At 43.0% G+C, this 12,775-nt stretch overlaps 1 protein-coding gene across 1 annotated transcript in view; it reads left to right on the forward strand.

Moving 5' to 3' along the window:
• LOC126183365 (structural maintenance of chromosomes protein 4-like) overlaps positions 1-12,775 on the forward strand; it is a 313,166-nt gene that overhangs the window by 30,505 nt on the left and 269,886 nt on the right. Inside the window, exons 2-3 of the mRNA XM_049925284.1 lie at positions 6,072-6,212; positions 6,292-6,442. Of these exons, the coding sequence (XP_049781241.1) occupies positions 6,072-6,212; positions 6,292-6,442 (292 nt within the window). The remainder of the gene's footprint in view (positions 1-6,071; positions 6,213-6,291; positions 6,443-12,775) is intronic.

Below are 12,775 nucleotides of genomic sequence, written 5' to 3' on the forward strand. Positions count from 1 at the left end.
TTTTTCAGTGGTAAACACCCATCCAGAGCAATCTTTGTTATGTGTGGTTGTTGAGACAGCTTCATTCTTTTGAGTGTATGATCTTCCACATTCTATGAATTGCTGCTGATGCCAGCAAGAAATCCAATATGAGAATAAAATTCTGACACAATTACAAATTTGGTCCGTATTCTGTCATTGATAGTTATTCTTTCAATACAGGTTCCTGTCAGCTGGACAGATTTCTGATTTTGCAACTTTCATCACAATTACTTTTGCATCTTTTTTAGTGAGCAACAATAAACATTACGCATTACAGGAAAAGGAAACCCTGGGTCAACGAGTCCCCAGTCAGGTTGGCAATTAATGATATCAGTAAGATTTCCTGACGTTTTGGCAACCGTCATCCATGGGGAAGTTTTGCTTGTGGTAGCCTCACCTCCGTGGATGGTCACTTTGCTTAGTTTTCCTAAATTAGGCACCCAGTGGATTTGTTTTAATTCTTTTAATTGCTGTCATTTACAAATGGCCTGCCACCTAGTTACTAAGGCAAGTCATATTTTCACAATATGAAATTGTATATGTACAGAATGTGAAACTTATATATTTGTCATCATCCTCATCACCAGTATTCTGCTCTAGGGCAGTTCTTCACATGTAACTCTTTATGCAGGCCTGTCATTTGCTACCCACTTCGTTGTGTCATAATTTTTTCCTATCCTTACACTATCCACTGTCTGGTTTCTTCTTCTTCTTCTTCTTCTTCTTCTTCTTCTTCTGTTACTGTTCCTTCCACAGCATCCATCAGTAAGAAATCCTTTCTCATCCAGGTCCAAACCCATTTTGTTTCCTCTTCCTGATTACTTTTAAAATTTCTCTCCCTTCCCCCACTATTCTTAACACCTCCTCATTTCTCAGTTTGTCTACTCATTTTGTTCCTTCCATTCACTTCCAAATCCACATCTCAAATGCTTCTATTCATATTTTTTATCTTTCCTCAGTGTCTCTGTCTCGCTTCTGTGTAATACCATGCTATGGATGAAGCACTTCACTAGTCTGTTCCTCAGGGCCCTGTCCATCCACCCACACCGATGCCTCATCTTCTTGTTAAATGCCTCATTGGCAGTTGCTATACATGTTTTCACCTCCTTATTAATCTCTTGACATCTGTAATAATGTGTCCTAGATATCTGAAAGCACTAACTTGCTCTATATCTTCCTGTGATAACGCTATATTTGTTCTTACTTTTCTTGCACTTATCTCTATACATATTCTCTTATTAATTCTCATTGTGAATTCCTCGGAGGCCTTATTTAATTCTTTAAACATTCTAGTCATAGTTCTTCTGCTCTCTGCCAATAACACCATATCATCTGAAAATCAAATGCATTCTATCCTCCTCCTACCAACCGAACTCCTCTAATTTTTTTTTTTTTTTTTTTTTTCAAACGTTTGTGAATCATGTGCTGCAGATATGTTAAACAGTATTGAGGGGGAAGAGAAAAAGCAGCCTTCCCTCACTCAACTTCCAATTGTGTTTTCATGTCTGCTTATTCCTAATTTGTACTCATATTTTCTGTTGCAGGTAAAGATTTTTAATCTGCCTTCAATCCCTCCTGTCAACGTCATTCTCCCTTAGAATGTCCATTGATTTATTCCACTGTAATGTATCCAAAGATTTTTCCAAGTCAATGACAACAATATAAACTTCTCATTCTCTGTCAATATATCTCTTACCTATAATTCTCAGCAGTCCAATTGCATCTCTCGTACTTTTCCCTCTTCTAAATCAATACTGTTCCTCTGCAATACTTTTTTCCTGTCTTGCATGAAGTCTTCTATTTATCATTAAGGAAACTTTTGCTACATACAATATCAAACTTCTAGTTACAAAATCTTCAAATTTCTTGGCATTTTTTTTCTTTTCAATTGATAACTCAGAGGAACTCATCCAGCCATTCACCATTTTCATACGTGTTATTACATCTATATGATAACTCTTTCACACCACTATTCCAAAGGTACTTTAACAATTCTGCTGCCATCAATTCCACTTGCTAGATAATTCTTCACCTTTAAAAATGGTTCAAATGGCTCTGAACACTATGGAACTTAACATCTGAGGTCATCAGCCCCCAGAACTTAGAACTACTTAAACCTAACTAACCTAAGGACATCACACACATCCATGCCCGAGGCAGGATTCGAACCTGTGACTGTAGCAGTCACGCGGTTCCGGACTGAAGCGCGTACAATCGCTCTGCCGCTGCGGCCAGTATGCTTCACGTCTCTTAAAGCCTTTTCTACTTCTCCTTTCAAGATTAAGGATCTTTTGTCCTCTTCTGTAACTCTCATCTCCCCTTCTAATTCAATATCTTTTGATTTTTGATCAGCCTCATATAGGCACTCTACGTGTTCTTGCCACTGTCCCAATACTTCCTCTGGTTTGTGAATCATAGTACCATCACTTCTTTCCATTCCCTTACTTGTCCGGCTTTTCTTTGCTTCTTATTTGTAGTAAGGATTAAAAATATCACAAGTTTAAATATTTATAGACTTTAAAATAATTTAGAAATGAAAATCTTAAAATTAATGGTTCATGAATAGAATATAGGAATTTAGGAAGGCAGAAAAGGGTTGATATAACATTATTCTGACACATTATAAATTTAGGAAAAAATTCTAAAATTATAAGATGCTTACATTTAAGAAGGAGAAATAAAAGACAATAGAAAAGTACATAGATTTCTGTTAGAGATCCCACTACCAAGCTATCTTGAGTGTGAGAGCTTGGTAAATCATAAAGCCTATCACATTTAAGGTAGTATAGAAAATAGAGCTTTAATAATCATTTGATAAATTTATATGCACAGGCATGTGTTTGTATTACCCTTCTATTACATTTGCTACAGGTCATATGTGCTTTACATGCGACATAATCAGTACATTTTATTTGTGCCTCTTTGACTTCCTTACTTTGTGTTCCTGGTGTTTGTGTTGTCTGTAAGGTAAAATATTACCTAAGCACAACAACCTTTTGCATCACTTTCATTTTAGGTATTACTTTACCTAAGCCATATGATTCTACCTAAGCTACAGTATATCTTTTAATTTACACATATTGGTCAAGATGTTTCCACATACCTTAAAATATTTTATGAAAGTTTATCAATTTCTGTGTTTCTTTATTTAGTCTTATCTTACATCTAGGACTGTTCATTAATCTCACTGTATCTGTTTCAGCATCTGAGTCTGTTTCTGTGCTTGGATCTGTGTCATCTCAAGTATCCTGTTCTTGTGTTTGCATGTTTGCTCTTATCTGTGTATGTGATTGTTGTTGTTTGTATAATCTGTGTAAGGTACATGACACATTATCGATTATGCCATTCAGTATGCACCAGTCATCCAGCTGTTCAGAATTTGTCCTATGTTGTCACATTCAGTTCAGGGTCATATGTGTGAGAGGTCATCACAGTGTAAGTGGCATTTTCTGGAGTTCCTACTCCTCCACAAGTGCACATGGGTGTTTGGCTGAGACCAAACCAATAGAGGTGTTCTGGGTATGAACCATGCCATGTCTCTGATCTATATGTGTAAGCCTTATTTGTTCCTTCATGAATAGGAAAAAAGTGTAGATGTGATGCCCCTTTCTGTTGAATCCCACTCTATCTACCATGTATTATTCCACCAGTGGTTTAGTTGGCAACCTGCCCCCCCCCCCCCCACCTCTGCTGTAAAAAAACACCATTCATTGATGTCTATGAGAAGCTGCGAAGTCTTTTGTTCTGTTTTCTTGAGTTTCCTGATACCACTATGAGCATATCATCAGTGTATGCTACTACTCCCATTGCTCTATCATTGGCTCAGTAGCTATGTCCTAAAATATAAGCCCACATGTGGACCCCTGTATGCATCCTTTGAAGATTTAGCTGGGAGTAGCTGGTACCTGTATTTGTTAGTGAGGGACAGCTACAGTATGTTGGGGACTGACCTCATCCAGGCAGTTGACTGGTCTGAATAGCTGTGATGACTGATATTTGGTGGTGTAGTAGTCAACACAAACTTGTCTTCTTTCTCTGCAACAGTGTACAGCGTGATCTGGTTGCCAAAAAATTGCTCCTGGTGTATGAGAGAGAGGTGGTCAGTTATCTTCCACAACTCCTGTAGGGACCGAAGTCAGGATTCATTCATACCTCTTCATCCAACTCTTTCTGTTGCATTTCCTTGACATGCTGGCACCACTTGATGGATTCCTCAGTTATTGTGAAATCCTTTACCAAAAGAGCTTGGTACAGGTTTCCTGCAACTCATAAAATGCGAGATTTTGTCGGCTTCTGTCATATTCAAATTCAAAATCTGATATAAGGCTAAAATATTATGTAGGTTGGTCTGTGTTGTTTCCCCTTGAAGCTGAGCCCTGTTCTTCAGTTGTTCTTACATTAAGTGGACTTGCTGCTGATTGTCATTAAACATTTTCTTCAGTTCAATCTGGAATTCATCCCAGCTATTGAACTTCTCTTCATTACAGTTGAACCATTGCTGGATTGTACCATGAAAGTAAAAGTACCCATTTGCCATCACATCATGTCATCCCACCTGTAGCATTTCATGACCCAATCAAATCTAGTCATGCCCTGACTAGCATAGCATCTCCAGAGAAGCAATGATGGATCCCCAGCATGCTGCTGACTTTACTGCTAATTTGGAATCCATTTTCTCCTGAATATATGGCCATTGGGAATGAAGTACTGCTTGTATTCTGTTCCTGTTGATTTAGGTGATAGCTCCAGACAGGCAATGTAAAAGCTATGTTGATGTAGATGTTTGGAATTACCCAGTGTCTCCACCAAGCAATGACATTCTTAGAACTGAGTCCAAATGTGAAAGCAGAGTTATCAATGAAGTGTAACACACAGCACTGAAAGCACATTTATTATGAAAATCAACATACAGCCAGAATAATACCAAGCCCTGGATGAAAAGTGTATCTATTTATAACACCATTGAATGTTACAGACTATACAAACAAAAGACCTTTCCATAATGGATGAATACAAAATAACAAATAATTGCCAGTGGTTGGGTTCAAACTGGTGACCCACAGCACACCACCCAGCAATGCTAACTACTACATCAAATGCATTCAACATACCTTGCTGCATTAGTATTACCCTTGTCTGCTGTGACCAGAAAATGCTAGTGTGGATGAGCAACTCTTATCTTAACTGCACCTTGGAAGAAGTAGTTTGTTAATTGCTGCTGCAACGAGCTCAGAGAATATTAATCTAACATTCATAAACTAGCTCTAATAGCTGGGCTTTCCTCTGTAAGCGACTTTTTTAAAGTATCTTCTTCAATATTAAAAATGCCTCCACCACCACATAAGGGGGGGAAAAAAAATTGCCCACTTACATGTACAGAGATTCCATGGTCTTCCCCCCGCCTTGTATGGTTGTTGCTTGTAATATGGCATTTCAAATAAAGTCTAGAACTCATTTCCAGACTAGAGCATGATTTAAGAATCACTTTACTTACAGTAGCAATGAACACTGTGTCATCAACTGTTGGGAAACCCTATAAAAACTCCACCTTACTTGTGGATGATTCCTCCACTTCTCACCTCACATGGCCTGTCAGTTACAGTTGACATTAAAAGTGTGAACACCGGACTGCAAAAATAGTTTAAATTTACATCCTGAGAAAAAGGTTTGTGTTTATTTCAGTTGGTATTATTCATTCTTTTAATTTACCAAAATTAACATTGCTTAATATTATTCTGTATTCAAACAATTTTTTGAAGTTTCTTGACTTAGTATTTGTTGCATTGTAATCTTGGCCACCCAACCTTTTCCTCAAGCTTATTTTGAATGTTTATGTACAACAGTTTCCCTTTTGCCTTCCATATTGTAGTTCAATTTAGATGTTTAACCTTGTTTATGCAATAAATTAAAAATCTGCCGGAGTTTTTTCTTCTTGAACTAGATCATACACAGTGAGGTGAGCAGGCAGAACATTTCTGTTCCTTAAGCACACCATTAGCCATGAGTGATCAGAAGTTATGCAAACACATTAATAATGTTCCTCTTTGCAGAAAAGATAACCAAGAGTTAATTGATAAAAAAGAACAAGAGAAGTCTGAACTTCAGAGAATGTTAGGAGAGAAACTGTCAGAAGTAGAAATCATTCAAAAAGAAAAAAAGAAATTACTTGAAAATATTCATGAATTAAATCAGTAGGTATTCAATATTATTAATTAACAGGTTAAACATAATTGAATTTATGTTTTTTGTTAAAGTTAATTAATTTTACAGAGAGAGAGATCAACAGGTAATGAAGAAAGACAAGTTGAACCAAAAGTCTGGAAGTTATAATAATGAAGGTGCTGGCCTGAAAACAGGGGCTGAAGCAGCTGCAGAGAAGCAGGCAAGACTGAATGAATTGCTGCAAGATGAGAAAAAACAGGTGACTGATAATTTCTCTTGTATAAAAGAAAAGTATAAACTAAGTTAAGAATCAACCTTTCACCTTAATGTAAGTTGCACTTGTTAATTTGTCCATCCTAATTTTACTGGGTTATTCCTTGAAAAATTCATTACATTATAAAAATGTTTCATAATATTAAATAGCTAACAAAACTCAAAAAGGAACTATTAGTTTGTTTCCAGTCATATGTCTCTCTTCCCTATGAAACACTATGAGAGCTTATGCCACATAAGGTATTGAAGGAAACTAACTGGACAATGCCAGAAAGTTTGCCTGACCCTGCATAGAAAATCACTCAAGCTGCCATGGAGGAAATGACAGAATATGAAAGGTTTATTGCAAATTGCATTTATTGATTTCCTTGCATAATGCACATGGCTATTGAGGGCAAATGCCCTTGGACAAGATGATGATGAATTTGTTCACTCAGGATGTTTCTATACTGGTAGTATTATGATGATACCCATAATTAGTGTTCTGGGAAGCATCAAGCTTAATCTACATCTTGTAAAGCATACTGTGGAAAAAGATTCAACCCCCATATTGCTACAGATGCTTTTTCTTAGTGATGCAACTTACTACAATAGCTGGAGTTTACACGGATGCAGTGTGGCCCATATACCTTTATCAGTCCACAGTCTAATGTGTCATACTATTATGCAAAGAAGAAAACTGCTCCTGAATGACAGACCTATTTACATTTGTCCATATAGAACGTTTTTGTCAGAACATTAATTCTAAATGTATGTTCACACACATGCCACATGGTGAGAGTGAGTTATTTTCATATTACACTTTTCATTTGATGGGCACTAAAGAATTTTGCCATGCACCAAAACAAGTTTTCCTTTATCACCACAACCAGTATCAGCATTATCTATGTGGAAATACTACTGAGTGGATGATCAGTAACCACCTTCTGTGGATTTTGGAAAAGGGAAACATTTGTCACTTCCTATGTGTCAACAAGAGGTGCAACCCTCCTCTGGTCAGTGATAGTCAACTGAACATACTTGCTGAAGAATGTACCATACAGTCATCTAGAGGTTTCCCACATTTTATCTAAATTGTTTAAGCTGGGAGTAGCTGGTACCTCTATTTAGCTTTCCGTCCTTCCCCAACCCCAGACAGTTATCTGTCTCTAATAGCTTCATTATTGACAGGGCATTAAATACTAATCTTTCTTCTTGTATCACCTATGTAAATAATACCTCACTGACATAATCCTTGACCAAGAAAAGGCACATTGCTATATCTCACATTGGGAGATGCTTGATAAGAAATAACAACATACAGGTAAACGAGAACAAATGTTTATTATGACTGCAGTGGAGACATTTAATAACAAAGGAAAACTTTTCTCAATAAAAATAATAATACTTCTCAGACACTAACAGGCGTATGCTTGGAACATGCAGTGAATAAATGTAGTGGTATGTGAAGACTATGCCACTGATAATCCTTAATGATGGAGGCTAAGATTTTGGCATAGTTGGCTAACAGGTACATCTTGGGATGTTTGTGTAAAGTCATAGGTCCCATTGCGGTGGCTTCTGAGCAGACTCTGACTGATGTTTTGCTAAGAGCCAGGGTATGAATTGGTCCATAGCTCCAGTGGACCAAACTTCCAAAGTGTTGACTTGTACTGCCCTATATAGCCGGGCCATAGAGGAATTGAAACTGATCCAGTTTTGCATACATGGCACAGTGGAGGAAGTAGGTCTCTGGCATGGATGATCTCTGGTAGTGCTTGACCTGCAATCTGTTGCCCTTTTTGTGATCAATGCAGTCTGGGGAGGCAATATTATCATGTACATATGCAAACCCTTGATGCTTCAGTGTCTTCCCTTTAGGTAATGGTGGGTACATGGCATCCGACCCCCCATGAGAGGATGAGAGAGATGGTAGTAAATTTCAGTCGTTGTCGATTCCCATGGTGTCAACAGGGCCCCCTGTAGGGTGTGGGTCCCAAGCACTCTAGTCGACATTCATCAGTGTTGGCAGAGGGCAGGGTACTGGGAGACGATCCTCCACAGGGGAAGACAAAGGGTCCACAGTGTCCCACTGTGGTGCAGATGAACCTCAACATGAGAAAGTCCTGAGTCTGTGTAAGGTTCCACTGGTGGTATCCTGTGGCAGACTTGGTTCAGATGTCTGCAACAGTGCAAACCATCAATGTGTTGTACTTTGAGCCATTGCCCATCCCAACTGCTATGTCACTACTCCCAGAGTCCAACAGTGGCCTTGTTGTGAGAATGTCAGGACCCAGACATCATCATGGATGTGAAAGTGTCTGAAAGACCATGTGGTAGAGGCTCCTGTGGCTGCTGTGGGTGGAGGAGGGAGAGAAATAATTGCTGCAGCCATCCATGGAGTCGTTCAGTTGGACTGGTCCCTTTCTGTGGTGTTGATAGATAGGAGGCCAAAAAGGTGGAGAGTGCATCACCCAGAGAGTGGGAATGGTGAAGCTTTGATAGCTGATTCTTAAATGTTCAAACTAACTGCCCCACCAGACCTTTGGATGCTCAGTGGAAAGGCACTGTGTGCACAAGACCAATTCCATTGGACTCGCAGAATGACGTGTCCTTGATGAATGTAAACTGAGGCCCACTGGCTATGACAACTGTTTCTGGCCGACCTTCAATCATGAAGATGTGGGTGGAGGCTTGAACCACATGCTGAGATGGCATAGAAGACATCTGGGCGATCAGGATGAACTATGAACGGCGGAGAAAAAGGTGTGCCAAATCCAAGTGGAGTCATGACCATGGTGTCATTGGCTCCAGCCACAGAAAACAGCATCTTGGTGGGGCTGCTTGTTTGATCCGGCAAGATGTGCAGGTATCCACCAAGCAGCAATGTTACTGTCTATCCTGATCCAATATACTTCCTGCCGCACCAGAAATTGTCAGTACGGTGCCCCAATGTAGCAGGTGTAGAATCTGAACCCATTGTTGATGGTGGTGAGCCAAAGTCTGTGGTCAGTCAGTATGGTAAAATGACCACCGTATACAGTCATGGAATTTTGTTAAGGCAAAGACAAGCCAGGGCCGCCACCTTTCTTGCTACTGGGCGACTTAAACGCCCATAACCCTCTGTGGGGTGGTTCAGTGGCGACGGGTCGAGGTGAGCATTTATTAGCACAGCTCGATCTTTCGCTTTTAAATGATGGTTCCTCCACACACTTTAGCGTGGCGCATGGCACGCACTCCGCCATTGACCTTTCCATCTGCAGCCCTAGCCTCTTACCGTCTGTCCAATGGAGTGTGCATGACGACCTGTGTGGTAGTGACCACTTTCCGATCTTTCTGTCACTACCACAGCGTCACTCTTCTGGGCGCCCTAGCAGATGGGCTATGAATAAGGCTGACTGGGACTTGTTCTCCTCCACTGCTGCTATTGAGCCTCTCTCTAATGATGACATTGATGCGGTGGTTCAATTGGTCACCACCAGCATCATTACTGTCCCCTCGGTGGCGGACTGTGCCTTGGTGGTCGCCTGAGATCGCTGCGGTGATTAAAGATCGCCGGCAGGTGCTACAGCGTCACAAGCGACATCCCTGCATTGAACACCTCATCACCTTCAAATGGCTGCGTGCGCGGGCCCGCTGCCTTATCCGCCAAAGCAAGCAGGAGTGCTGGGAGTGGTATGTGTCCACCATTGGCCTCCATGTCTCTCCATCGCAGGTCTGGGCTAAGGTCCGATGCCTCTATGGCTATCGGACCTCTGTCAGCGTCCCTGCACTCTCACTGAATGGAGCCGTTTGTACAGACTCCGGCGACATTGCCAACAGCTTAGCAGAGCATTTTGCTTTTAGTTCCGCTTCTTCCAATTACCCACTGGCCTTCCACTCCATTAAAGAGCAGATGGAATATCGGAGCCTTTTGTTTCGCACCCACCACCTAGAATCTTACAATGCTCCATTCAGTGAGTGGGAATTTCGCAGTGCCCTAGCCGCTTGCCCTGATACCGCTCCTGGGCCAGATGGCATCCACTGTCACATGCTGAAACATCTTTCAGTGGACTACCAGCAGTGCCTCCTCGATCTTTACAACCGTCTCTGGGTCGAGGGGGAGTTTCCGTCGCAATGGCGGGAAAGCATTGTCGTCCCCATTTTGAAACCTGGAAAGAGCCCTCTGGAGGTGGACAGCTACCGTCCCATTAGCCTCACCAACGTTCTTTGCAAGTTGCTTGAATGGATGGTGAGCCAGCATTTGAATTGGGTACTGGAGTCTTGGGGCCTTCTGGCTCCGTCTCAGGGTGGTTTCCGTAAAGGCCGCTCCGCCACTGACAATCTGGTGAGCCTGGAGTCGGCTATCCATACTGCCTTTGCCCGCCGTCAGTACCTGGTCGCTGTCTTTTTCGACATGTGGAAGGCGTACGATACGACATGGCATCATCACATCCTTTCTACGCTTCATGGATGGGGTCTTCGGGGCTCTCTGCCGATCTCTATCAGAAATTTCCTGTGGTATCGTACCTTCCACGTGCAAGTCGCGGCTTCGTATAGTTCCTCCCGCGTCCAGGAGAACGGGGTACCACAGGGCTCTGTCCTCAGTGTCTGCCTGTTTTTAATTGCAATAAACGGTCTTGCTGCGGCAGTAGGAAATTCTGTCTCCGCTTCCCTGTATGCTGACGACTTCTGCATTTACTATAGCTCTATTAGCATTGCAGCAGCTGAACGTCAGCTACAGGGTGCCATCCGCAGGTCGCAGTCTTGGGCTGTAGTGCATGGTTTTCAGTTTTTGGCTTCCAAGACGCGCGTTATGCATTTCTGCCGGCGCCGAACGGTCCATCCTGAGCCGCGGCTTTATCTTGGCGGCGAACTTCTTGCTTTGGTGGAGACCTACAGGTTTTTGGGTGTACTTTTTGATGCCCGGTTGACTTGGCTGCCTCATATCCGGCAGCTTAAACAGGCGTGTTGGCGGCATCTAAATGCTCTGAGATGCTTGAGCCACACCCGCTGGGGTGCCGACCGATCTACCCTGTTGCGGCTCTATCAGGCGTTAATCCAGTCTCGCCTGGATTATGGGTGCCTAGCTTATGGCTCAGCATCCCCGTCTGCGTTGCGGGTGCTGGACCCAATTCTCCACAGCGGGATACGCCTTGCCACTGGTGCTTTCCGCACCAGCCCTGTGGACAGCATACTAGTGGAGGCAGGTGTCCCTCCACTGCGGTTACGACGCAAACAATTACTGGCTGCTTATGCTGCCCATGTTTTTAGCTTGCCCGGGCATCCAAATTACCGTGTCCTGTTGCCGCAGTCAGTCGTCCATCTGCCAGAATGTCGGCCCCGGTCGGGTTGTCCGATCGCCGTATGCATCAAAGAGCTTCTCTCCGGGATTAGGGGTTTCACTGTTCCACCTCCTTTCCGGGCCCCTTTGCTTACACCCCCATGGTGTGTTCCTCGCTCTTGCCTTCGGCTCGACTTGGCACAGGGCCCAAAGGACTCAGTCCCTCCAGAGGCCTTCCGCCGCCGCTTTTATTCCATCCTAGCCACGTATCAGGGCTCTGGCATTGTTTACACTGACGGTTCGATGGTTGCTGGTCGTGTCGGGTATGCATTAACTCTAGGGGACCATTCTGAACAACGTTCGTTGCCGGATGGCTGCAGCATTTACACTGCTGAGCTGGTTGCCATCTTCCATGCCCTAGAGTATATCCGCTCCTGCTCAGGTGCGTCCTTCGTTATCTGTAGCGATTCCCCGAGTGGTTTACGAGCTCTCGACCAGTGTTTTCCTCGTTCTCGTCTGGTGATGGCTATCCATGAGTCCCTGCATACTCTTGCGCATTGCGGCCGCTCTGTGGTCTTTGTGTGGACCCCCGGTCATGTCGGTATCCCGGACAATGAACATGTCGACCGCCTGGCGAAAGAGGCCACGAGACAACCGTCTCTGGATGTTGGCCTCCCAGAGACTGATTTGCGGGCAGTCCCCCGCCGAAAAGTTTTTGCGCTTTGGGACGCTGAATGGCGTGATCGGATCACGCCCAATAAACTCCATGCCATTAAGGAGACGACGACTGTGTGGCGGTCATCCATGCGAGCCAACCGCAGGGACTCAGTCGTCCTTTGTCGGCTCTGCATTGGCCACTCCCGGCTGACACACAGTTATTTACTGCGCCGGGAGGACCCTCCTGTATGTCGCTGTGGGGCGGCTTTGACAGTGGCCCACATTTTGTTGGCCTGCCCCCTTTTAGCTGTGGTCAGGCAGACATTTGCGCTGCCTGATACGCTCCCTGCCCTTTTATCCTTTTATCAGTGGAGCAGCTATCATTGAAGCATGGGAAATGAATGTACGATAGTGTTATGG

This window comes from Schistocerca cancellata, chromosome 4, assembly GCF_023864275.1.
Source record: "Schistocerca cancellata isolate TAMUIC-IGC-003103 chromosome 4, iqSchCanc2.1, whole genome shotgun sequence".
Taxonomy (NCBI): Eukaryota; Metazoa; Arthropoda; class Insecta; order Orthoptera; family Acrididae; genus Schistocerca; species Schistocerca cancellata.